General features: G+C 34.6%; 2 protein-coding genes across 3 annotated transcripts; both read left to right on the forward strand.

Annotated features, from left to right (window-relative positions):
- Positions 1–1,083: 1,083 nt before the first annotated feature.
- On the forward strand, positions 1,084–5,789 carry LOC125832983 (protein AIR2-like). Of its 2 annotated transcripts, none has more exons than XM_049512150.1 (8): positions 1,084–1,476; positions 1,609–1,665; positions 3,016–3,132; positions 3,238–3,396; positions 4,263–4,424; positions 4,512–4,628; positions 4,747–4,854; positions 5,015–5,789. In XM_049512150.1, exons 1-8 carry the CDS (start codon positions 1,162–1,164, stop codon positions 5,444–5,446), a joined length of 1,467 nt encoding a protein of 488 aa, XP_049368107.1. In that variant the 5' UTR covers positions 1,084–1,161; the 3' UTR covers positions 5,447–5,789. The 2 variants fall into 2 exon arrangements, with proteins under 2 accessions (XP_049368107.1, XP_049368108.1); XM_049512151.1 differs by having other exon boundaries at positions 1,612–1,665.
- Positions 5,790–10,068: 4,279 nt separating this feature from the next.
- On the forward strand, positions 10,069–26,647 carry LOC125832928 (serine/threonine-protein kinase TOUSLED). Its single transcript, XM_049512107.1, has 16 exons — positions 10,069–10,586; positions 12,836–12,925; positions 13,128–13,325; positions 15,162–15,218; positions 15,416–15,517; positions 17,110–17,154; positions 17,949–18,061; positions 22,541–22,607; positions 23,109–23,175; positions 23,727–23,824; positions 23,938–24,117; positions 24,244–24,454; positions 24,569–24,833; positions 24,966–25,020; positions 25,248–25,409; positions 26,040–26,647. Exons 1-16 carry the CDS (start codon positions 10,380–10,382, stop codon positions 26,133–26,135), a joined length of 2,013 nt encoding a protein of 670 aa, XP_049368064.1. The 5' UTR covers positions 10,069–10,379; the 3' UTR covers positions 26,136–26,647.
- Positions 26,648–27,751: the final 1,104 nt, after the last annotated feature.

The following is a 27,751-nucleotide window of genomic DNA, read 5'->3' on the forward strand; positions in this document are numbered from 1 at the left end:
TTTTTTTAGTTGCCCACTGTATAAAAAATAGTTATCCAACAATACTTGTCTATTTTTAAAAAAATCAAGAGATGTTTTACATGTTTTGTTTGTCTTACGCTTACCTTTGTTATTAAATACTACTCAATATCTAATACATTTTCTTAAGCATTAAATTTAATATATTCAAAAGATGGTGTACTAATATACTCTTATTATTTTGTTGTTTCTTAATGTGTGTGTCAAGTCAATAGTGGACAAATATTGTTGTACTAGGGACAAGGGAGAGTACTATTCATTAAACAAAATCAATGCATAAATGCTATTATTCTCCCTATTTTACCATTGAGAGTTATTAGCTTTGAGAGTATGAATTTGACCAACATAAGAAAATTAAGTAATAATTTGTTCATGTTCATTGATCAAATTAATAATCAAAATAAATTAATTGATGTTCATTTATTGAAAACCCAATTTCAAAGAACACCAAATAAGAGTATACTATGATAAAATTATCTAACTTCTTAAGGAGCGTGAATCTAAAACAGTATCAACTAAATAGGAATAAAGAGAGTAATATACTTAACCATTTTGAAAAGCACTACTTATAATTCAAACTCAATTTCTCTTTTACTTTCAATCATTAACTATTTTTTTTGTTTCCACCAGATGTCATGAGTCCACATTATAGCCCTGACTTAATTCGAATCACGTAATCATTAAGTAATACCAACCCTTCTCTTCCTCTTTTTTTTTATCAACAATGCTCAAGAGTCACAAAGCTATAATTACAACACACCATTTTTTATAACATAACAATGTCAATTAATGTAGAACTTGAAATTCAAATAAGTTAGTTATTACACATCACTTATAATTAATATAAATAATAACAAACATAAATAACTAAAGAAATATAACAAATTTATATTCAACAACTTCCAATAAGTATTGTCAAATAAAATTTGGCTATGCCTTAAATAGTTCTCAAAGTAGCTTTATGTGCACTTGGCCCAAACTTTAACTTCACTCCAAAAGCCCATTAAAAATTCGAAGGCCCAACAATCCCTAATTACATTCGAACTCTTATTAATTGGGGATTTTTGAAATTAGGGTTTATCTCTGCTCCCTTCTTCTCCGCTTAAACCCTAGCCAAATCGATTGGAATTTCACTGTAAAAAAATGGGTAAGCGAGAGAAGAAGGAGAAGAAATCAGCAAAATCAGATGTTATGGAGGTAGAGGAATTAGCAGAGGTAAAAATTAAGAAATCTAAGAGAGTGCGAAGTAAGAAAAGAAAAGAAGAAGATGAAGATGATGATGTCGAAGCTAATGAAGATCTCAGCTTGAAAATTGTTGAGAAAGCTTTGCTTCGTGGGTGCTCAACTAAAAATGGCGAAGTTGTAGTTGTTACAGATTTGAAGAAGGAAAAGAAAGAGAAAGAGAAAAAGAAGAAGAAGAAGAAGAAGGAAAAGAATGTTGAGATTCCAGAAGACCCTGTAAGTAGTTAAATTTAGTCTGAAAATTGGTGAGATTGCATTGATGATGTTTTATGCATTGTTTATTAGCTTAACTAATTGTTTTGATTTGAAGTTGATTGATTTATGTGATTTCTTAACTTTGTTATTCAGCAGGTGTCAATTGGAATAGATAAGGGGTTTCAGAGCTTCTGTAGTGATATGTCTATGGTAATGTGAATTTGCTTCTGCACATTTAGCTGTTTGGCGTTTTTGCATGTTCTATATTCACCACTGTGTTTTTGCTTATTGGATCACCAATTTCAGCATAAATATTCAGTTTAATTAAGTTTTATCTTTCTCAAACCAATAAACATGAGTGGAGGTATAGTTTAAGCTACTAATAGAAAACCGGTAAGGAAATGACACCTATTCACAAAAAAGTAGAAAACCAAAATAACTACAAAAGAAGATAGTTCTTACCATTAACAATGACAAGAACATACCCAAAGGCTGTTTTGGATAGACCCTTGGCTCGATAGACAAGTACTTACCATTAAAAGAAGTTATTGTGTCTTGGGATGATTTGTTTGAAGGAATGGATGAAATGCTATACCTTTTCCATTCCAAGTTCTCTTTTTTGAGATGTCCAATAATTTTTAAGATAGCGATCATTTTATATACTTGTTTTTTGCACGACTTTCAAGAATTTTAATTCATTATACTATTCAGATATATTAAAAGATCCATCCTGCTATCCAGTTTGAACTTTGATTTCATGTTTTGAACCTATTGTCTTTTCGATTATCATCCTACTGTTTGAATGCACACATGCCAAATTACTACCCAGTCAAATGGTGTTAAATAAGTGGACAGAGTTTTTAAGATGAAGTGAATTATAAAGCCTTAAAACAGTTAAAACTTAAAAAGAAACCCTTATTGTAATAACATTTTTTACTTGTGTTGGATTTAGAGGCACCAGTGGTTACTGAATCGTAATAGAGACTGATAATAATTTGGATCACTAATGTACCTTCAGGGATGAACTTTGGTCCTGATGTTTCCTGTTCAAAAGAAATCCTTTAAAGATTATTTTTTTAACTAGTAGTACCCATTCTGATATGATACTGTACATGTTTAGCTCTCAGTACAGTGAGTTTAGAGAATTGTGCCGTCCTAACAAAGAAGGTCAACCAAAAATTTGACGCATCTTTTTTGTTCCATATGTCGCTCCTCTTCATCACATTTTTGTTCCATATGTCGCTCCTCTTCGTTCTTTCTATTGTATACTGATGATAGTTGTTCTCTGATTATGTCAATAATCACAGAAGATGTGAATAAAGCTTATGTAACCCCATTCCTTTGAAACCCGAAGTAAGTCTTTAAGAGAGGTTTATCTTTTGTCAACAAAAAATCACTTACACAAAAGTTAGTTTAATCTTCCTCTTCTTCAATGAGTTGCAAGGCTAAATCTGTATTTGTTTTCATATTTAATTTGGAAATCTGGAAAATGAATTACTAATGGTAGAAAAAATTGAGCTTGATCACTGATATGTACGTTTATCTTCTTGACTGTTTTAGGTGGATGGAATGAAAGAAGAAGAAAATGTGGTTAGTATAGATATGAATGTTGTTGACAATGCAGCTGAAAAGAATCCTGTTGAGATGTCTAATGGCGTTGTCCTACGAAGGCTTCTTGTGAGTTGAAGTAATATGATTTGAACCGTTGTTTTTTACAAATCCAAACAATCTCTTAAATGACTTTGCTGGTCTATATCTTTATTATTCATTCTATGATCTCAGCGGGGGCCCAGATACTTTGATCCTCCAGACAGCAGTTGGGGGACGTGTTATAATTGTGGTGAAGAGGGTCATACGACAGTCAGTTGTACTTCGGCCAAACGCAAAAAACCATGTTTTGTTTGTGGGAATTTTGATCATAATTCTAAACAGTGTACAAAGGTTAGTGGTTGAAATAGCTGCCATTATTATGTGTCCCCTTTGTGATTATTTCACCTTGTTTAGCTCCTCACGATTGTTGAATTGGTTAAGTGGAAAGTTTAATCTCAAGCAGTTTTGACGTGCACTTCCGTGCAATAAACAAAAGACATCACCACTAAGTCAATGGTATTAGGTATAGAGGGTCTGTATATGTTTGTCGACTTCAAATTTGGACCTTTGGCACGAATTAGTTATACTTCCTACTGAAACGATGTCCGATGTGAATGAATGTTCACGAAGCCATACAAATAACTGTGTACTCCTTGGCAATTGAGGTTCACAAAAAAGGGGTAAGACCTACTATGCTGAAACAGAATGCTAACTGCTAATTTCTAAACTGCCACTTCTGACCAAACATTACAACTAGATCATAAGTTCTATCTTTTTCCGCAGTCCTCAAAGCAACTTCATTTTTCATAGTTCAGCATTGCCTCTCCCTTATCTGACACGTTATTTATATCAACTCGCCTACTCCTCCTGTCTTCTTAGCAGGGTATGGTTCATCAGTAGTACCAGTGAAGTATATGATGATTGTGTTCTACTTAGATACTGTTGTAAGTTGTAGAATCATAGAACTGCATCTATTGCATGACTGCACATACTTTTTCTCTGTGTTAATCTTTTTGGTAGGTTCAGACCGCATTGGTAGGTTCTTTGCTAACCAGAGTATATTGCACATTAGTATTCTGAATATCTGAGAGGAGCGCCTATTTGAAATTAGGTTTATCCTGGATTTTGAAACAAATATATTATCTGGACCTTAAAACTCCAATGCTATTTCAATTTTGGTCTTAGAGTATATATCTCAGTCTGCTGATTATGAACAGGGCAAAGAGTGTTTCATCTGTAAGAAGGGCGGTCATCGTGCTAAGGATTGCCCTGAAAAAAACCAAGGAGGATCTGAGAGTTCAAGAATGTGTTTAAAATGTGGGGATTCTGGGCATGATATGTTGTCATGCTGGAATAACTATTCTGCTGATGATCTAAAGGTATTGCTGAAGAAACTTTAACTTGAAATTGAGTTGTTTTTTTGTTCTTAATCATCAATTTTCCTGTTTTCACCTTGACCTCTACAGGAAATACAATGTTACATTTGTAAGAGTTTTGGTCATCTTTGCTGTGCAAGCTACCCTGATGGTGGTCCGAGTGAAATATCCTGTTACAGATGTGGTCTGCTAGGCCATACCGGTTTGGTAAGTAAATGGCCATGAAATGTCATGACTCCTGTGTGTGTGGGGTCTGTGTTTCTCTTGTCCTTGTTCAGGAATCCTTTTGAATACTGCAATTTCAACTTGCACATGTTCAATGCAGGCATGCACAGGATCTCGTGGGGAGACTAGTGGTACATGGCATCTTAGTTCTTGTTATAGGTGTGGCGAAGAAGGACATTTTGCACGAGAATGCACTAATTCCAATATAGTGAGTTATATATCTGTGATTGACAACTGCTCATTTGCACCTTCCATCCCCTTTTTTCCAAATTCTGTCTTTCTCTTCCTTTATAGGTCATTTCTTGCTTCCTACTCTAAATCTCTTCGTTGCAATGTTACCTTATTGTGTGTTTATTGTATGTCTCAAGGTCAATAAGTGGAATCGGGAATCATCAACCCCCAAGAAGAAAGTGTTCAAGGAAAGAAAGGAAAATTATGAGTTCCAATCTGCTCCTCATGATTATGGTAAGGCAAGGAAAAAGAACACAGAATATGGAGGAGGATATGCATCAAGGTACAATACAAAACAAAGAGCTGGTTGGATCACCGATGATCCTGAAGACTTTCCTCGATCCAATGGTTGGAGATCTCCTTCAACTCCTGGACATAAGAGAGCCAGGACATCCAACGTTGGTTCTGGCGATCATTCTTCTGTTTCTTATTCATCTAGAAAGTCCAACAGGCTTGATTTTGATGATTCAACTTCTTATGGATCAGTCAAACATAATCATCACCATAGGTTTTCAGCTTCTCGATTTGGCAACAGCAGTCATGATGGGAGAAGAAATTATGAATGGTAACAGAAACCCTTCATCATCTCCTCTTTTTTTTTTGGATGACCAAATATCCATCCAGAACCAAACATTTGAGCCTAATGCAGATTACAAACCTCGGGGTACTGGACTTAGTTTGCTTGGCACAAGGCCCGAACTTGTGACCTAAGACACAATCCCCTCAACCTTGCCATTTGAGCTGATGGCTTGACCTTGGGGTAAAAAGTCTGTGGACCCTTCCTTCGAGGGCGCCTTACCGAAAAGGTTGCCCCTTTGCAACCCCGAAACCTGGGGGGAGGGGAGGGTGGGAAGGGGCATCTCCTTTCCTTTTTTAATTATTATTATTATTAATATAAATTTGATTCCATTATTGTTCTCCTGCTTAATGGGCATATGAAATTAGGTTTTGTCAATTGCCTAGCCTATGTAATTCCAATTATTGAGTGGTGTATCGTTTATTGATGTCTTGTTGAAATTTATTATCTAGACTTTGAGTTGTTTTACTATATGGTCATTCAGGTATCCAAAAGATTTTATTAAAATTATTTTTGAATTTTGCTTCTGTATAATCATTCAAGTATCAAGAAGATTGCGTTTTCAAATTACTTGTAATTTGTAAAAAAACTCTATGTGAGCTTGTCATACATAGTAAAAAGTATATTCAAATATCTAATCAAACCTTGTAGTAAAAAGTATATTCAAAATGAGATATACTTCAAATCTCTCTAAAAGGTTTAAACATACTATTCAATAACGTTTAACGATAACTCTACAATCAATTACAATGATAAGGTTTAGAACTTTAACTGAATTCTATAAACCTCAATTATCCTTCTAATAACTTAATCACATAGACTATTAACATAATTACATGCAATATTGCTAAATTAAATCTTAATCCTAGAATCACTTCTTAAACTTTATTTAATTGCCAAAAAAAAAAATGTAGGAGGAAATCCAATAATTTGATTGGAATTAGAATATTACTTCTATGTATCATAACATGTAAGGTGGCGAATTGGGCACGTAAATTGGTGTTTTTTTCTGTAAAATTAATTATTTTATGTATATATATTCTAAAATTGATGTAATATTATCAGTTGACACTCATACTACAAAAAGATTAAATGGTACACTTGATTAAATGTCTGCTATTTACTAAAAGACTAGAAATCAATTCTCACTTGATTTTTTCCTTTTTTAAAAATAAAAAAAATAGTGATGCAACCATATTTTAAAAAAATAAAATTGAGTTCACTTCTGAATATATAGCGAGACAAATTAAATGTAGGAGTGGAAGATTTATCTTAAAAAAAGAAAAGGAAAAAATAGAGAGAAAACATCAAAAGTTAATGAAGAAGGAAAGAGAAAAAAGGGGAGAAAAATGGAAAAATCTGATCGATACATCGCGTAAAATGATGTATCCGACTGATACATCGCATAAAGTAACATCCTGATACATCGCGTTAAGTAAGGATTTTTGTAATTTTTTTCAAATGACAGGAAATTTTAGAGAATATAATAAAATAAGTGTATTTAAACAATTTTTTCTAAAATTAATTGTCATTACCACAATGAAGGACTAGTTCAATTACTAATATTTTCATTTATAAATTAGTTATTGACATTGGGGAAAGAAGATTAGACATAATTTTTCACACTTGCAGTTAATTAAAGACATCACCTTAGATATGCGAATTTGAATTTCGAAATTCAAGCAAAAGATAAAAATTAACAAAAGTTAAAATTCCATATAAGTGATACTATCTAGAAAACTAGTAATATGCCCTTTAGCCTTTTGATTTAGAGTTGATATAATTCTAGTTATAAAAATGAGTCACACATACATTTACTGTTATATAAATGACCTAAATCTACACTATTTGTTTAAGGGATGTGAATTTTTTTATTTTTTTTTATTGATGTATAGGTATATTTGATCATTTTGCAAAATTAAGAGTTATATTTGATCCTTCTCACACATGATTTTTTTTTTTTTGCCTTTGATAATTCAATAAATAATTTGGGTTTATTATCTTAGTGATCAAGTTTATTTTCACTCAACTTATTGTAATACTTATCATAGATGCACTATTTTTTGTCAGATACAAAGATAAACTACAAGTTACCTGAAAAAAATAGTCTTGAATTTTTTCTTCCACACATTTTTTTTTATTTCTCATATTTTCACACAAAAAAAGAAATAGAAAATAAAATAATGATAAGAAACTCAAATAATGATAAACAAATAGATCAATAAGGGAGATATTTAAAATTCAAATATATGAAGATATAGATAAAAATGAATTTGTGACATTGAAATCTTTGATAGAGATGGGTGGTATTTTAATAGGTAAAATAACACTTCAAGTTGGGAAAGAATTATTGTACGTCTTGAAAGGTAGGTTGTTACGAACTATGCTTTGTGTTCAAGTATTCACTTCAAAAGAAACTTGTCTAAATTTATCTATAGGTAACGTAGTTTGACCCTTTAAACAATTTGAAATGGCTTGGTAGCAGCCCATGACAAAAGGGGGTTCAAAAAATAAAACATATTAATCCGACAAACAAAGCAAAAATAGTGACTCCTAAGACGAACAATGGCGGAGGCAGGAATTCTATCAGGGGGTTCAAAAAAAATTAAACACGCTAATAATATTCATAAATAAATGGGTCGGATCATAGATGAACGGATTGAATAACAAACGGGTTGACAAAGAGGGGTTTTTGTTATCGGGACTACAACTAGTAGCAATAAAATAGAGGTGAAATTGAACGAGAAGACTAGGAGGAAAAAAATATTATATTGCAATCCCTAGAAAAGAGGGTTTTTTTAAAAAAATTTGTTGATTTTTCAATTAGAGATTTAAAATATAAATTTTTTAATTAGTTATGACTCATGAAACGGCGTCGTTTGGTCTATCTATATTTAATAAAAAAACACTTAAAACTGAAGCTTGAAGCCTGCAAAATCGCTAAAAATTACAAAAAAGAAGAAGAAGATGTTGTTGCCTAGAATCAAACCCGCGACCCAAAGCTCATATAAGCGAAATCCTGAACCCCATCAACCGTTGAGCTACTCCTTTGACATATGTTTAGGGGGTTCAATTTTAAATATATACACGTACATTAAAAAATTTATCTTATATATATAGTGTAATTTTTTTACCGAGGGGGTTAAGCCTCTGAAAACACTGTACATCTGCCCCTGAATATGAATATATTAGAATTTAAATAATGCCACTACAACGAACCAATCAAAGGATATCTTTCTAGCCGCCTAAAGAAAGTATTCACATGTCTAAGATCCACATCTATGAATTGAAAGCTCCGATCCAAATGATTGCAATCACATATTAGAATCAATAGGTTTTCAATTTTTCTAATTCTAATAACAAATTAAAACGCTTCTTATTGAACGATCATGATAAATACTTTAACATTTGATTGAAATGTGATTGTTTACGTGCATTTTAATGGGAAGTTCCTGATGAGGAACCCACAATATGCACATAGAATCAACTTTTTGACATTCACTCTATACATATAGTTTCGCTAATGGACGGGCTTAAATTGAATTTGGACGGATCAAAATGGAATAGCGCAATAAATGAGTCATTGGCCATAAATTAAGATGGATTGAGTTCAGACGAGCTAAACAATGGGTCATATCCCAACCCATCTGCTTGATCCATCATCTTTACAATTTTTAAATTTGTATTTTATGATTTCGTCTAATGTAAAAGAGATCTACAAAATAAAGAAAATGGTATTTTGAATTTTATAATTAGTCAAACAATTTTTTTACTCTCAAAATAATTTAGTCAATTATATTACTTTTTCTATCGGTTTAGACTTGCAAAACTTTTGCTTCTCTAAGAATGTTATGAACCAATTTCGGTCCAATGTCGATACCTACATAGATGCCACACAACTAGTTATTGGACCGAGAAGAAGCAACATAATTGAAAGGCCTTTGCAAAGATTGATTTGGGACCCAGACCCAATTAACAACTAACTAAAAGGACAACAAATGAGAAATAACGGTCAATTTTTAATGGATCACTTTGGGCATAACTCAAATAAGCCCAACTAGAATATATATTGTCCAACCTGTTAAAACTTAGACGGAGACTAAAAATGTACACGGTTTAGAAACACAAGGAACTATTTATGCACAAGGTTAAAGAATACAAATTATTTTGGGTTATCGCCAAACTTTATACTCGTTTTTATTAATCTTTACAATATTTTTTAGATTTGGACACTATACTACTTTCTGGACTAAATGTGTACACATTTTAGAAACATAGTAGACTACTTATGCTCGCGATTAAAGAATTAGGAACGGTTTCGAACTATCCCTAAACATTAGAGACTGATTTCATCTTTTTATCTATATTATATGATACAAAGTACAAACATCTTTTGCTCTATTCTCTTCTTTTCTTTTCCTCACCCTTTTTCTCCCCCTCTCTAAAAGTTCACTTATAAGCCATCATGTTCTCAGGTTCGAGCAGTAGGTTTGGAGAAAATTATAATAGAAGTATCACCTCTTAATGGGCCTTATCGTACATAAATTTAGTCTGGGCTCAAATGCGGAGTGAACTATAACTTTTTTTGCTCTTCCCAAAAAGACTACTTCTTGAGATTTCAAAAATCTCCCCCTCAACTCTTTTTTAGTACTTCCCTCTCTTTGATTCTTTCCATTTTCCTCAAGAAAAGGGAATTAAATTAACCCTAAATCTCCTCTGTCCCATTTCCTTACAAGAAGTTGTCAAAAGGGTTGAATTGATTTCTCTGATACGGCCGTTTTCTTGATTTTACAACTCTTTTTGACTAAAAGGGTATCTTAGAATCGCTTCAAAATTATTAAAAGACACCCAAGTTCACTTTTTTAGGTTCTTTGTTGTTTTGGGTCAGTTGGGAATGATCTGATATCTTTGTTCTTTTTTCAAGAATGGCTGATGATATGGTCATTCATTTTGCATCCAATTCTTCTAACCAATCTGACCAGTCTTTGCCTACAAAAATTGCGAAACTTGAGGCAAGAATGGTGGGGAAAGCTTCATCTGTTACATCTCAAGCTAATTCCTGGTCTTCACCAGCTATGTTTGAGAATGTTGCTGAGCCTGCCGCCGTCTCTAGTGATTCAGATGATGATGATGTGAGTTTGTGAAATGATTTTCTTATTGCTGTTTCTGTTTTCTATTATAAAGTAGTAATTTGCTAAATGCTGCAAAATTTCATAAATTGTGCATTTAAAAGCTTAGAATTCAACTTAATTTGAGCTCTCTATATATCTATCTAGTTAATTACTGTCTTTACGAGTTTAGTTTTGGTCGGGGTTTCATGTAAACAGGTACCTTTGCAAGCATGGTTTACTTGTGTAACTCTAAAATAGTACTAAGAGAATAATGTAGAGGACAGAGATCTATTAGTTTCAATCTTTATTAGTTTAAACTCCTTGATTTTCACTAAACTTCATGACTCGAGCACACAATCCTCGAGATACCCCGTGTGAAATGAAAAAATTGCTCATTGTTTTACCTACGAAACCTCTTTTGAACTTCGCGACATAGAAGTTGAATTTCCAAAACATTATTCTATTTGTTTACATTATACTCTTTCAAACCAAAATGGAACTTTAATGATTTGTGAATAATTCAGCTAGTTTCGATATATCAAAATTGTACGTAGGATGGATCTCTCACAAAGTTTGGCAGGAGCATAACATCTTTTAACCAAATATACTACATTGAGACAATCAATACTTATTATAGGAGTGACGGAAAGTCGGATTAAATAACCCTAAATCTCCTCTGTCCCATTTCCTCCCAAGAAGTTGTCAAAAGGGTTGAAATCATTTGTCTGATACTGCCGTTGTCTTGTTTTTACAACTCTTTTCGACTAAAAGGGGTTTCTTAGAATCTCTTCAAATCATCAGAAAGACACCCGAGTTCACTTTTTTAGGTATGATCTGATATCTTTGTTCTTTTTTTAAGATAGGCTGATGATATGGTTATTCATTTTGCATCCAATTCTTCTAGGCAATCTGACCAGCCTTTGATAATTAGAATCATATTAACGGTGAAAAATCTTTTATATCATTATCACTTTATGCCCTCAACCTTTGCTAAACCTGGGGCTATATCGTTAGCATTTTATGTCCGTATCGCATAAGTGGTACGTACCATCCTACTCTGCTTGCCACTAAAACAGTGCTGTTTGCAACCTAGTACTGCTACTGATCTGGCCTCGTTCTTCACATGTTTCTTTCTATGCATTTGAAAAGTTTGACCGAATACCTAAATTTTCCAATGTATACTAAATACCATACACCAATTTCCATCATGTCTCTTTTTATACAAGCTAAATTTCTGCAGGAGATTTACAACTCATGAGTAGCAAATGTTAGGGTTTCTGGCCTTTAATTGCCTGGAATCTTCAAGAGAAAAACTTATCCGACGCCATTAATGCGAAAAAGGTCTTCCTTTAAAAGCTTTCTTACCTTGTTGTATTCAAACTTTAACCAGTCCACATCTTGTAACGTTTCTTCCTTCCAAAACCTGATCCGATAAATCCGAACAGAAATCTGTTTGAGTTGTCATAACCTAATAATTTGTGAACTCAGAATTTTAAAACAAACACACCTCTGATAGATTATGGAAGTACATTGCATTAGTTTTCTCCCTTTACTTAAAAATGGGAAATTTGGATCCAAATATCTGCCATCTTGGAATGAATCAGAGATTTACTTTAACAAGCCCGGTTTTCTGTGGTATAATAACAAATATTCCTAAATTGGATCAGTGCTATCAAAAGCAAAAAGCAAGAAACTGTAAGGTCTGTTGGGGTTTTAACCATAACTAAACGCAAATAAAGTGTGGACTTCAATGAAAAAAGGCGCAAATATTTTTACAATAAAGTGAAATACCAATTGTTTAGCGTCTCCTCTCCGGGAAGCGCTTATTCGCAAAGATAAATTTATCTTAGACCCTTAGGGCTCGGTTGGCTGGGAACAAGTTATCCCAGGGTTATTTTCCTACCCTAAATGTGGATAGAAATAACACTACAATCCCAGGATAAGTTATCTTGCGATTTTATCCCAACCAAAAATGGGATAAACTCATCCTAAAATTAATCTCGGGATTAGTTATCCCTTATCCCTCCTACCAAACAAGCCCTTATTGACGAATCTGAAGTGTTGAGGCACTCAACATGTTTTGAGGCTTGCTTTAAGGCTTAAGCGCGCCTTTGGCAACTTTGGATATGATTTGGAAGAACTAATTACTCAGTGTGGACTGCTCAAACTACTGATTACAAATTTGTGTTTTGTTTCTAGTCCTGCACTTTTTGCTCTTAAAGCATAACTTTTCATTCTTGTCGCTGACATTTCTCCTTCTTCTCTATCAGAACGGAGTGGAATATCTCATACAAGCAAACACTCAGAAACGGCGCAAACTTGAAGAAGACGACAGCTCAACTTCGTTTGACCGTGTGGAGGTATATCTTATATAGGTTTGCTATGTTTTGTGAATAACTTATTGTTCTTCTTGTCCAGTCCCTTTAGGTGTTAGCAAATCTAATTTCTGAGATACTCTCTTTTTACAACTATCCATTTTCTAGCAATTTTATCTTAGGGTGTTGTTCCGCTTAACCTTCTGGAAGAATGTATATGCTAATGCTGAAGCAAATACTTTTTTAGACAGCAGCTGATACAGGGAAAAAGATGGTAGAGAATACAGAAACAAGCAAAGTGGGTTCAGATGTGAATAGACGAAAACAAAGCCGTAGTAGGGGACAAACTAATTCTGGTAGAGGGCGTGGTTCCCGAGTTGGTGATCAGACCAGGTTACAAGCAGGTTCTGTGTCAAATGGTCAGTTCGAGAACTCTTACAAGAAGGTGAGTTTTTTCCTGGCATGATTTAAGGTATTGTTTTAGGATAGCACGATCTAAGGTTTATTTTAGGATTGCATGATTATCAGTAATGATTGAGCTTGAAAGGATAAGTTTGAAAAATACAGGCAAATGTTTGTCCAAAAACGACACATGGAAAGTTAAACAAACAAAACAAGAGAAGCTCCTGCTTTATCAATGTCAATTCTGAAATGTTTAAAGCTGAATATACATATAAGAGTTCGCGCTGATAATTTCTACTGTTTATTCTTTATTGTACCTTCACAATGGTAAAATCTGGATTCATGCTGTTAGTTTCCACATTCTATATATTGAAATTAATTTAGTTTTCATTGTTGTAACGTGTTTCCTATTTTCTTATGTCTTCCTTTATACCTTAGCCACCCTTGTTTCAGTATATTGTGTGCTCTATTTTTTACATGGGTGATACTCCCTTGATTATCTAATATAATTTTGCTAAACGCCTAGACCTTGCCCATGCCCCCTCCAAGAAAAAAGTATGGGCAACTCCTCATGTTCTATTCTGGTTGTTTTTAGGTTTGTAATCCCTCCTATTTCCAAGGTGTTTTCTAATATATAATGGCCAAGGTGTATTGTTGTTTGAATGCAAACACCTTGGTAACGCATCCTTCCACCAAATGCGGAACAAAATTATCCTGAATTTCAGGCAAAGATTACTCTAAATGATTTATCCCACTCTTTCCTTTTGTTAATTGGCTAAACAAGTATGAGTAGGATAACTCATATGTATAAGATCTTGCATAATAAAATTGTTTACCATCTTGTTTGTTTGTAGATCCTTTCCTGGTGCTGAATATTGTAGTACTGTTAAGGTTATGGGAAAAGCTGACACATTGTACAATAAACTTAAGTTCACTGCTGGTTCCTGCATAATTGTCATATCTGGTTAAAGAGAAGACTATTCTAGTGCAGTCTTATCCAAGAGACAATTTAATGCATTAAGTTTAGCCAAAAACAAAAAGGAACTATTATTTACTTAGCTCTCCTCATTCTATTCTGGTTGTATTCGTATTGTCATAACTTGTATCTTCAGGTGTTATTCTAGTGTTTGATGAGTCAACCCAAGGTGTATTTTTGTTTGGTGATTGCTATGCAAACACCTTGGTAATGCTTCCTTCCCCCCAAATGTGACGATAGTCATCATAAATTTGTTGCTAAGAACCTATAGATGATTTATCCCATCCTTTACTTTTGTTAATTATCTAACCAAGTATGAGTAGGATACCTCATTTGTGTAATATCTTACTTGATCTCATAAGTTGTGTGTCATCTTGTGTTGGCCCCATTTCTGGTGGTGAATATTGCACTTACTGTCAAGGTTACGGAAAAAGCTTGCACATTGATAGTAATCTTAAATTCACAGTTGAGTAGTTGCATATTTGTCCTATCTTGTGCAAAGGGAAGACATATCAAAAGTCCTTTTTGGCACTTCACAAGTTCATAATTATGCTTGATGGTTTGGGTTGGATTTGAACTGGATAAGGTTTTCTAACAATGATTTTCTGATTGATTTAGTTATCCTTGTATACCTTTTCCTGTTGTGTAGTTATATAGGACACTAGCGATTACTTGTGGGCATATTGAGCATGTAATACATATAATCCACTGCAACCCCAAAGGCCCTAATACTTAATTGTGAAAGTCAGTTTGATTTAGCAAGTATCAAATGCAAATAGATTGTAATTTTGTTAGGTAATAGATGCATATTTTGTAACTTTACAATGAAAAGGATGATAAATTGCGTAGAATTGGCAGTTGTTTGTCAGTGGACTAACACATTACCAATTTTGCTTGTTGTAGTTGCAGGATAGTGTGCCTAAAGAGCAACTTGGGCATAATGGACAGACTGCATCAGAAGTATGGCTTTAGTTATAGTTTTCAGATTTCTTCCATACTTTTCTACTGTCAAAAGTGCATTCTAACCTACAATTTCTATCTGGGGGAATTTATGCCATAAAAAGGGTTCACAACTCATGAATTTGTATGCAGTCTCTCTTTGCTACTATTTATAAATTTTTAATTATTAAAATGATGTGGAATGCCCTTGACATTAGGAGGAGATCTTACGGGCAAAAATTGTGGCTTTGGAGGAAGAGCTTAAGAAATCCCGTCAAGAGGCCACTGATTATCAGTATCGGTGTCAACAGCTGGAAAAGGTACAACTTCTTTAGGTTACCTAGAGTACTGCAAATAATCCCGATATCAAATGATGTACTAATTCAATACTGGATAACAACATATGAATTAATATATACCTGTATAAGGTCTCATAAATGCCTAAAAATTTGCTATATCTGGTACCTGTTTAGGTAACCATCTTTTGTTATCGCTTGCATGTTTCCAATAATGTTTAGTAATATTGATTTTAAAGCTAACAAGGTGTTTGAAATAAACAATTATGTTTAGTAGGGGAACATGAAATTTGTTCGTCCCTCTAGTCCGCATATTAAGAAACCAGTCAATAACATTAACTAAGAGGGTTATTTGATACCCTTTCCCTCTCCTAAACAAGACCTTTTAGAAATTTATTCAGATCATTTACTAGACGAGAGTAAAGTTGGATAAAATATATACCTTGTTTTTTTTAAATCACCTATTTTGGACCAAGTTTGAAAGGCTAGAAAATCACTTACTGTGGACAGGAAAGAATAGCAATTTATCTCATAGTATGCCTCATTTTAAACTCTTAAAATTGTTCTTTATTTGAGTTACAGAAAAACTTACTAGTCTGAATTTTATTTTGATTTCTATTCCTATATGGTAATTATAGAACATATGATGATAAACTGAATATGAATTTGGATAAAACAAATGTATAAGTCGAGGATATTGTTAGAAACAAATGCTTAATTTATTTAAAACCAAACAACTAGAGGGGTGATTTTGACATTGGAAAACCTTAGGAAGCAAAAAGTTGTTTGTATTAGTTGGTGTTACTTACGCAAGGAGACGGGTGATGACGTGGATCATCTTCTCCTATATTGTAGCCTAGCCACGACGTTATGATGGGATATTTTTCAGATGGTTTAGTATTTCATGGGCAATGCCAAGATCTGTAAAGGAGCTGATGTTCAACTGGAAGAGAGGAAGAATGTTGAGAAGACAAAAGGTGTGGAATGTTGCTCCGCTCTATGTTGCTTGGACTCTTCCAAAATGTTGACGGGTGCGTATCGGATCCTCCAAAAATAGTGTAACTTTGAAGGATCCGACACGGGTCCGGCATCATTTTCGGAGAGTCCGAGCAACTTAGGCTCCGCTAGCTTTGATGTGGGTTATTTGGAAGGAGAGAAACATGAGTCATTGAGGGAGTAGAGATGAGTTCTGCTCAGTTGAGGAGTAGTCACCATCCCTTATTTTCTTTTAGTGCACCCATGTACTACCTGCTTGTATAGAAGCTCAGTGTCTTTTCTACAGAACCATATCTTTTTGTTGGTTCTCTACTTTTTGGTAGACCTCTTGTATATGGCCGATTTCAGTCTTTCATTCAATGGAACCTTATTTACTTGATCAAAAAAAAAAAACCCCAAACAAACATTCTAGATTATATGTACAAACTTTTAAACTACTAAGCAAAAATGTGATTACAAATACAAATAATTCAGAAATTATTATTTATTGAATTACAATCCCTAAATTATAATCTGTATATAACTTGTCTGTGAACCAAATGACCCGTTAGTTGATTTGGCTTCGAATAGAACTTTCAACTGCAACTGACCTTTCAGCATTGCATACTTAAATTATACAGGAGCTGAAGGATCTTAAAGATTACGAGCAGCAGACAAAGCCAAAGGTGTGCTTCATTGGTTGTTTTACTTCTTTTCATCGGTCAAGTTCTGTTTCTGCCCTAGAAATAATCGGTACTGTTTGTATTTAGTTTGGGAGGTTACCTTTGCGAACCACATGACCAAATATTTGTGGCACTAACTAGCTACATCGGTGTGCTTGTCACCAAATCAAATTTTTTGTCAGCTCTGATTGGTACTATATTTGCTTAAGTTATATATCTTTCGAGTTATCATCATATGTCTGAATATGCTATTGAAGAATGTATCTGTTAATATGATTTACCTGATGGAGGAACCTACATAGTTGGTGTATTCAGCTTGACCACTTCAGTAGAACAGGCATTATTCAACTAAAAACCAGAGTTTTCTACATTATGTAGAATTATGGAGTATCAAATAGGCTGTAGTACCAAAGTTCTTTGCATATATATGGTATGTATGTATACACATGCACAATTTGGGCACACCCATCGTTATTTCATTTTCCTAGCAAAATATTGTTTTCAAACTTGGCTTTGTTGTTTCTATAAATGCTTCTTTTTGTTGGTCCATTTGTGGACATATTTACTATCTCATGCAAGTTGTGCGAACATCACTATTTGGCTTTCCTGTCAAAATATTGCTGTCAAATTTTGCTTTAGTTAACCTACAAATTTTACTCTTAGCTGTGTCCCATTGTGTCTGTAATAATCTCGTGTCAGCAAGCAGGTAAAAATACCAAGTTGATGAAAAATGGTTGATGTTATACCTGTTTATTGGTATTTCCTCATGGAAATTGTTCATTTATTTTTGTCTGCAGAGAACGAAAATAATGTCCGAGTTGCTAATATCTGTTTCAAAAGCTGAGAGACAAGAGGCTCGGATGAAAGTGCGCCAGGAATCATTGAGACTGGGCAATGTGGGAGTAATCAGGTACATCATTCTTCTCAGGCTTGGTCTAGTATATTTAAGTAAGTTCAACAGATGAGAAGGCATCAGGAGTGTGAGAAGTAAGAAAAAGTGCAACGAGTTCCCATAATTGTGTGTTTACAGTTTATACTGAGGATCTTTTTCAAGTCGGGATTTATTTACCTTAGTTATGGATAATCTAAATACTGTACATATAGTCAGCCCCAATTAACTTGGAAGTGAGGCTTTATTATTGTTCTTGTAATAATAGTATGGTGATGGATTCCATGGTGCATATTATTTCTTATAGCATTTTGTAATTGACGCAACTAGAGAGTGAATCTATCTTTGGGACTCTGGATAAGCACTCTAGATAGTGAGGTTTTAGGATAAGTAGAAGTAAGTAACACAAAATATTGCACTGAATGTAGCTTCCATGAAGAGGAATAATGGTGAAGTGAATTTTGTCGGGATTGTGATGTCTAAATGCAAAAGATTTAGATGCCTCAGCTCAGTCTTGCAGTAAAATGGCATATAGATGCAAGTGTACTAGATAGAAACACAGTAGAATGAATACTTTTTTGAGGAGATAAAAAAGGAAGTCCAAGTAACATGGCTTAAATAGAAGTTTAATACACGAGTGATATCCAAAATGGAGTTAATGTTGGGCACCTAAGGTCCAACATAGATGAAAGTGTAAAATGTGAATGTTAAAATGGATGTACAAGATTTGAGGAATAATGGTGAGGTGAAATTTGATGGGATTGTGGTGTCTAAATGCAAAAAATTTAGATACCTAAGTTGAGTCTTGCAAGAAAATGGCATAATAGATGCAAATGTACATAGAAACAAAAGGGATGATTACTTATCAAAAGAATTCTGGTGTCTTATGTGATAAAAAGGTGACACTAAGACTTAAAGGTAAGTTCTACAGAGCAGTAGTTAGACCAGCTTCGTTGTATGGGGTGGAGTGTTGGTTAGTCAAGAACTCTCATGTCCAAAAGATGGAAGTTGCGGAAATGAGTATGTTAAGATAGATGTGTAGGGGCTTACTAGCAAAGATATGGCCAGAAATGAAGATATTCAGGCTAAGGTAGAAGTGGCCTCCGTTAGGCTAAGATGTTTTGAGCATGTCAAAAGGAGATGCATAGACGCCCTAGTGAGGATGTGTGAGAGGTTGATGTTGGAGGGTCTGAGGAGAGGTAGGGGTAGGCCAAATAAGTATTGGGGAGAGGTGATTATGCAGAACATGACAAGCCTTTAGCTTACCGTGGACATGAGTCTTAATAGGAGAGTAAGGAGGTCAAGTATTCGGGTTGAAGGCCAGTAGTAAATAGTTTCACATCTGGTCTCTCCAGCTAGTAGTATTTGAATTATTTTCGGTTTTATTATTTTACTATTACTTCTTGTTGTCTCGTATGCCTCTATTTTCTTACTATCCTGCTATTGCTTATGTCTTCATTTATGTTGTGTTTTTTCTTTCTTTGAGACGAGGGTGTTTCGGAAACAACCTCTCTACTTGACAAGGTAGGGGTAAGGTCTGCGTACACTCTACCCTCCCCAGAACCCACTTGTGGTATTATTATGGGTATGTTGTTGTTGGACTTGTCAAAAGAAAAAAAAAAGGAATGAAAATAACATGGCTGAAATAGAGGTGTGCTTCAGGAGTGATATCCAGCCAGAAAGGAGTAAATGCTGGACATCTTAAGGTTTGACATAACGAAATTATAAATGTGAATGTTTTGATGGATGTACAAGATTGGACAAAATTAGAATGATCACATCTTGGTCTCAGCAAGTATCACCCATAGAGGTTAAACGAGAGGAAGTCTTGTTGCCCATCTTTTTTTGAACAGGTTAGTGATTGTATAGGAAGGAAAAATAGTCGAGCACCAAGTAGTACAGTTTACATAGCTAGGGATCCTCCTATATAAAAACAAAAAGAAAGGATTCCTTTTATACAAGTTCCTATCCCTTTAGCAAGTCTATGAATCTACCGTGCTAATTTCATCTTTAACATCTTGAAGATAAAACAATAAGCCAAAAGTGATGAGTATATATACTCAGTCTTCTGCACGTCATCAGCTTTTCCTTCAAAGCATCTTGCATTTCTTTCTTTCCACAAAACCCAGCGTTTCCTTCAACAACAACAACATACTCAGTGTAATCCTGATCCCACAAGTGAGGTCTGGGGAGGGTGGGGTGTATGCAGACTTTACCCATACCTTGTGTAAGTTAGAGAGTTTTTTCCCGATAGACCCTCGGCTCTAGAAAATTGTTTTCGAAACAGGTTTGAAATTTTACAAGAGTAAAAAAAAGTTATAATGAAAATACTAAAGCAAGTGAAAGTATTGACATCAAAAATAGTAAAGATAACCAAAGTAAAAGAAACAACAGTAGTAATAAAATTGAAAAATAAGATAATAGTGGAATAATAATAGTGATATGATAAGGAGAAGAGGGAGCAAATAAGGTTCTCTAAACTAGAAACATGATCTCCCATGGTGAAGAAATTAATCGCTCGGCTACCCATCAACCTTCTAACCTTATCCTTCAATACTCCAGCTGGTTTTTAGCTACCTCACTGACTGAGGCATGGTAAATGGTATCTTGAATTTGTTTAAAAACAGTGACCACATCTGACTCAGTGACTTGCCTCAGAGCAGTCTAGAAAGAGATGGCTGCAATTTTCCCCTTCATTATTACACATGAAGTACTTAGTGCATAATGACAAACCTCTTTTCTGTAGATTGCTTTGTATCAGCAGTGCCTCCTGAGTAGGCAACCCCGTAAAGCAATGATTTTTGACTTCCACGGCCAACTAAAAGGGCTGCTACCCTCACAGTTAATTGTTTTGTAGAATGAATTAACAGAAAATTCCATTCTTTCGCATATCTAGTGAGTACTGTCAAGTGCCTTGACATTTTGATTTTAGAGCCACTTTGTCCAAATCTTCCAATAAAAGAGCTACTCTAGGTATTCCCAATCAAAGCAATTCCTTTTAAAGCTAATACCCCAACATATACTTGTATGTTCATTGGTCCTTAGGTTCAGCACTATAATGATTGAAGGTAACATAAAATGACGAGACATACCTAAAATCACCTAGAGGAAAGTTGTCTTTGAACACCTACAATCTCTCAAATGCCAACATGCTCAAAAGTAGAATACTATGTAAGGAAAAGATCTATATGGTTAATGACATCTTATTTTGGACTAAGGTCTAGTTGTTATTACGCTTACATGAGATGTGACTTTACAAGTAATTCTTATTTTAGTTGGAGACTTGTAAGTCTTTTTTTTTTTCCGAAAATGGTAGCTTTGTATTTTCCTCAAAAGACAGTACTAACACTGTACTGGTCAATATTTACAACATGTACTTCAAATCCTACTATCTTTTGCTAAATTGAGTCTAGTACATCAATTATGGAGATAGTATCATTTGAGTATAATTGGTTACACCAAAAACATAGTAGCATAAGATAATTTAGCTTGACTTTTTGCATACTATTCTCTATACTATCAAAAGCTCTAGAATTCCTTTCCTTCCATATTGCCCACCATAAATTAGCTGGAATGATTCTCCATCTGTCTCTATTCTTGGATTGCTTTTGTGCTTCTTCCCAACTCTGGAATGCTTCTGTGATCTTGGCAGGCATGGTCCATGACATACCCTTAAGATTCAGGAATAACCTCTATAGTTGGCCAGTGATTTGCAGTGTAGAAAGAGATGGTTAACCGTCTCAACATTTTACCCCGTGTCCCCTTCTCTTTAAGTTGTCTCAAGTCGAGACAGCTTCGTTGGCTAACAACCAGACAAAACATGCCACTTTGAGTGGGATTTTGACTTCCAAATTCCTCTCCATGGCCAGTAACTTTGAGGCTGATTGGTGTGGTTCAGCCAGTTGTATACACAACCTACCTTAAAACTTCCCTTCCAATTGCCTTTCCACCACAAAATGTCTTGACCCCTTCCAGTCCATTAAATTGCCCTATGGTGTTGAAAAAATCTGCTATCCTTTGAATCTCTCTTGAGGAGTCCAGTGATCTACTATGGTCTTCTGTTGGTGAGATACTAGAGAATATATATCAGGATACTAGACCTCTAGCCTACCTGCCTCATGCCAAACTTGGCGACTTGTAAGTCCATTTCAAGGATAAGTGTGAAAGTTAGGGAATCTTTAGCTTTAGTAAACTCTTGATCTTAAAGTATGAATTTTCTAGTATTGAGAATGAAATGGGTCTGAATCGAGCAAAATGGATACATAGGATTCATATACCCGATCCCAACTAAGGATTGTGTGTAGTTAATTGATTGATTAATTGCTGGGATTTTGTTGGTGATAACTATGTAACAAGTATACTAATAGAACTCTAGATTATCAATAGGACGTATGCTCATCCTCTAAGTATCAGTTTATTTTTCGTGTTATCAAATATCATATTTTGAATCTATTTATTTTTGTGACTGCTGATCTTTTTCTGCTCTTTGGTTAATTGCAGAGCTGGAACCGTTATATCTGAGGCCTGGGAAGATGGGCAAGCACTAAAGGACCTGAATGCTCAACTTGTATGTTCCGTATTTTGGTGGTCTGGCAAGGGAGTGCTTGTTTTGCATTTCATTATTTGGATATATTAATATATCCATGCCGACAACTAACAGTCACTGCCTGTCCATTTAGCTTTTAAAGTACAATAGAACTTCAGCTTATGTCCTAACAACCATGCCCACAACAAAGGAGAGATTTGAATTTGGAAAAATTAGTATATTGAGAATCTGAGAGTTGAGTCAAGAATTTAAATAATAGTTTCTATTGCCTGGATCTTTGGACGCACAAGAGTTGTTAGTCAAGGAAAGAGGCATTTTACGTATTAAAAGGAAGACCAAGTAACTTTGGAGACGTAACCTGACTTAACTTCAGTTAGATTGTTTGCAAGCTGAATAAACCCAATATGGAAACTGATCCTATATGCTATTTAGTTTTCGGTGTCTCCATATTAGTTACACTGCTAAACATTGCTTATATCCTAGATCCAAGAGGTGTTATTGCTAATGAATCTTTTTTTACAGAGAAACTTATTAGAAACAAAAGAAGCTATTGAACGGCAGCGTAAATTGCTGAAGAAACGACAACCAGGTGAAGTTTTCCGTTTGAATCATACTTTCTCATGTTTCTTCTCTTGGATAGATTTCTGGTGTTATTTTGGTGAATGAGTGGATTTTGTCCCAAAAAATGTCCAAACCTGTAAGCTTTTTAGTAATGGCACAAGATCTCTAAAATTTCTTTTACTATATTTCTGGTCTTGAATCTGCTGTTCATTAAATGGCTGCATGACATTCCAAAGGTCTAACGCAAGTTGTGTGATTTTCAAGTTCACTATCGTCTTAGCAGATGACATTTGAATAAAGCTGGAGTTGTAAGCACACCATATTTAACTTGTATGCATCTCTTGCTTGAAGCAACACTTCACTGGAGGTTCTGTCTTAATATAGTTGCCTAAGTCTTATCATCTTGGAAATAATATTTTACTAAAATGACTCCCACATTGGCTTCTTGTTCATGACAGTTTGTCATTATTTCAGCAGGAATAGCTGTTCATTTGATTTTTCATTTTCTTTGATTGCCCAAAACTATGTTTCTTGTAATATAAAAGGTTACTAACAATAAGGTTTACCCTACTATTGCAGATAAAAGTGATGGAGGAGATGTGGAGGGAGGTTTGCAGGAAGAAGATTCTTTCATTCAGGATGAAATCTACAAATCTCGTTTAGCTAGCATCAAACGAGTAAGTTTTCTCTTCCTTCTCTGAATATTTATCTGCCTACCATTCTGTCATTTGTGGTGCTTTGTTTCTAATATATTCTCCATGCTTCACACCGTCATATTCATTTTCATTAGGAGGAGGATATGATAATGCGTGAGAGAGATCGGTATGAACTAGAGAAAGGAAGGCTCATTCGTGAAATGAAACGCATACGTGATGAAGACGGTTCTCGTTTTAACAATTTTCAGATTTTGAACCACCGATATGCCCTCTTAAACCTTCTTGGAAAAGGAGGATTTAGTGAGGTCTATAAGGTAGGAATCTGAAAGTGGGTGTTAAATATATTTTCTTTCACCAAATGGCAATGTACACCTCTTTTATGTATTAACATACTGAGAAAAATATCCTTCCATTCACTTCAAATTGCAAAATTCTGGCAGGCTTTTGACTTGGTAGATCATAGATATGTTGCATGTAAGCTACATGGACTAAATGCTCAGTGGAGCGAAGAGAAGAAGCAAAGTTATATACGACATGCAATCAGGGAGTACAACATCCACAAGACTTTGGTGCACCATCACATTGTGCGGCTTTGGGACATTTTTGAGATAGATCACAACACATTTTGCACTATCTTGGAGTACTGTAGTGGTGTGTTTACTCCCTTTATTGCATAATCAATATGAAACAATTACAATAATGCTCAGTGCAATGAGGTATTTTAGGATTACCTCTCATATTTGTCATAAATGTTTTTGCCTGTAGGGAAGGACCTTGATGCAGTTCTCAAAGCAACACCTGTGTTGCCAGAAAGGGAAGCAAGAATCATCATTGTGCAGGTTTTTCAAGGCCTTATTTACTTAAATAAAAAGTCACAGAGGATCATCCATTATGATCTGAAGCCAGGGAATGTTCTATTTGATGAGCTTGGTGTTGCTAAAGTTACCGATTTTGGTCTAAGCAAGATAGTGGAAGATGATGTTGGATCCCAGGGTATGGAACTCACATCACAGGGAGCGGGAACGTACTGGTGAGTGGTAGATTTGTGCTGTCATCATGTTTTTAGTGAGGTGCACTAGTTCTGAACCTACTTTTGCTGTCATCTCTTGCCTTTGTAAAATTTTACTAAGGTCCATTATTTCTGGATGTATTGTTTCTTCAGGTATCTACCTCCCGAATGCTTTGAGCTAAGCAAGACACCTCTTATATCCTCAAGAGTGAGTTCTCCTGCTTTGCTTTAACTTACTGATAAAGTTAAATAGGACTCCACTGTAAACCAGGAGTACACAACATTTTTTTAAATTCTTCGTTTCTAAAGATCTTGGACTTAATGCAGCGTCTGCATCTTGATTGATGCATATTTAATCCTAAAAGTCAACGATGAATGAACAGTTAACTATGTGTTTTTATGAACTAAACTCGTAATTTATATTTATGTAACTAGGTTGATGTCTGGTCAGCTGGTATTTTGTTGTACCAAATGCTGTTTGGTAAACGCCCCTTTGGGCACGACCAAACACAAGAGAGAATACTAAGGGAGGACACAATTATTAAAGCAAGAAAGGTCGAGTTCCCTACAAGACCAGCTGTCTCTAATGAGGCAAAGGTGAGGTTTTTTCCTTGCTATATCTGACTACATTTCTTATCTGACAATGATATGATAAATTGTCCCTATTTTATTTTCCTTTTTGTGAGCATTATCAAGATAAACCAGAGGCCCTCAGAGTTGATAATACTGTTATTTCTACTAATATGCAGTAGATATTTTGTACCCAATTCAAAATAAAATGAAACCATTGACGTTTGCCTACTTTTTAGGTCATGATGCCCCAAATGTGGTTAAGGTTTGGTCACAGCTATATTGTTCTTTTTCTGATACATAATAATATGGCTTCGATTCAAGTTGAGTACATGCACCGATTGGCTCCATGCTTTATCTCAATCCCCATCAACTACTGTATTGCTAGCATGACAGTGATCCATACATACCATGACCAGAAACATCTAGAGCATATCAAGATTCAGAATCAGGATACTAGAACTTAACTCTTGTGTCCGCTATGAATACTCTGGGCATACTATCTAGTTGATGAAACAAAACTCGATTAAGCAATGTACAAGAAAAGTTAAATTCCAACAATAGTTACGGACCTATTAGGATTTTGTTATATTGCTCTTGCCACTGATTCTTGGATCACTGTTTTATTGATTCTCTCCTTTCTATGTGTTTGAGCAGGAGTTTATTCGTCGTTGTTTAACATATAATCAAGCAGAGAGGCCAGATGTTTTGACTATCGCCCAAGACCCTTACTTGACATACACAAAGAAATGATACGAAGATGTTAATCACCACAACTTAGGCAGAGAGGATCGTGTCTCGTCTATGAAAGTGGTTGCTCTCCTAATGTAGAGACGAGGAGTGGTACTCAGGGAATTTTGTACAGTTGTAAAGCGTGTGTAATTTTTTGTCCCTGTACCTTCATCTGGTCCATTCCCATGTTTTCCATATTTTGGTTTTCTCATCTTGGAAGGTCTTTTATGCCATGCTTATTTCATATTTTGGAATTCGATGGGTGTATCGATGAAATTCCATGGCGATTAAGAAATCAATTGTGTAGATTCTACCTACTAGTATGTTGGTAGAGGTTATACATACTTTGCTTGAGAAAAAAAACATGCAAGAGAAGTGGTTGATGAAAATATTTCATCACCTAATGTTTGTTGTTTAATCCTATCAAGTTTGTAACTGAATTTTACTAAGACATGTATTTAGTTTCTGAACAGCCTAAGATTAAAACAGATACTGTCTGTTTGAATATATATGCCTCCTACTTTCCTTTTTAATCTATTTCATAATAAGTCACTTTTTATATTTTTGTAATTTTCTTAATTCCAATATATTGCATGACATGTTTAAAACCATAATGCATCCACGGGTGTGGCCTAGTTGTTAATGAAGTATGTTGAGAACTATGAGGTCTCAGATTTAAATTTCAGTAGAGACAAACACTTTGTGATTCCTTTCCAATTGTTTTACCCTTGGTGGATAGAGTTAATTGATATTTGTTGCTAGTGGAGGTGAGATATCCTATGAAATGTCTTGATGCGCAAGATTCAAATGATATTTTGATATATTATCATTTTTAGTTTAAGACTGCAAAATTCATGTACCTTATTTCTTAACCTTCATGTCCTGTATTAAGAATCAAAATGGGTGAATAATATTTATTTATATGCCTTCTCCATTTGTGAAACTATATTGTTCTTATTGTTCCTAAAAAACTTTTATGTGACAAAGAAGCTATTCTCTTTAATTTTAGGTTGTTATAACTTGTAAGTAGAGGTTGAGTTTGTGGGGTGGGGGGGTGGGGGGTGGGGTGGGGTATATGAATTGCAGTCAAATATTTTTGGATCTTTTCAAAACTATTTCCAATCAAATTTGAATATCTTCAAGATAGATTACAATTTGTGAGTTGGAAAACAACCAACAAAAACCAGGATATCTTTTTAATGTTTCAAGGAGATCAAATTATAAACAATGTTAAAGTGTAAAATATTAAAAAGTTGTAAGAATGACAAAACATTAGGAACAAAGAACACTACAAAAATAATTAATATTGGTTCGATACAAATCTTAAACCTACATTGTAAAAAAGTGATTTTAACACGATATCGCGAATGTATGGTTTTTTCGATCACAATGAACACTTGCCTACAAGTTAACAAGGTTGGTTTTTTCTCGCTCACCAACGAGCACAAATCTAAGTACCCTAGAAAGGCAAGTTCAAGTACTGCCTTACCAGTAAAAATATTATACATGGAAGTACTGAGTTGTTGATCAACATTTTCAAGAACTGTGTTGTACTCCATAGTACTTTAGAACACCATCAAATGAGCCAATGGAGGCTTTACATTTGTATTGGATGACAAAGCAAGCTTCAGATCTCA

This window comes from Solanum verrucosum, unplaced genomic scaffold, assembly GCF_900185275.1.
Source record: "Solanum verrucosum unplaced genomic scaffold, falcon-dt-bn FXZP01000016.1, whole genome shotgun sequence".
NCBI classification, from domain to species: domain Eukaryota; kingdom Viridiplantae; phylum Streptophyta; class Magnoliopsida; order Solanales; family Solanaceae; genus Solanum; species Solanum verrucosum.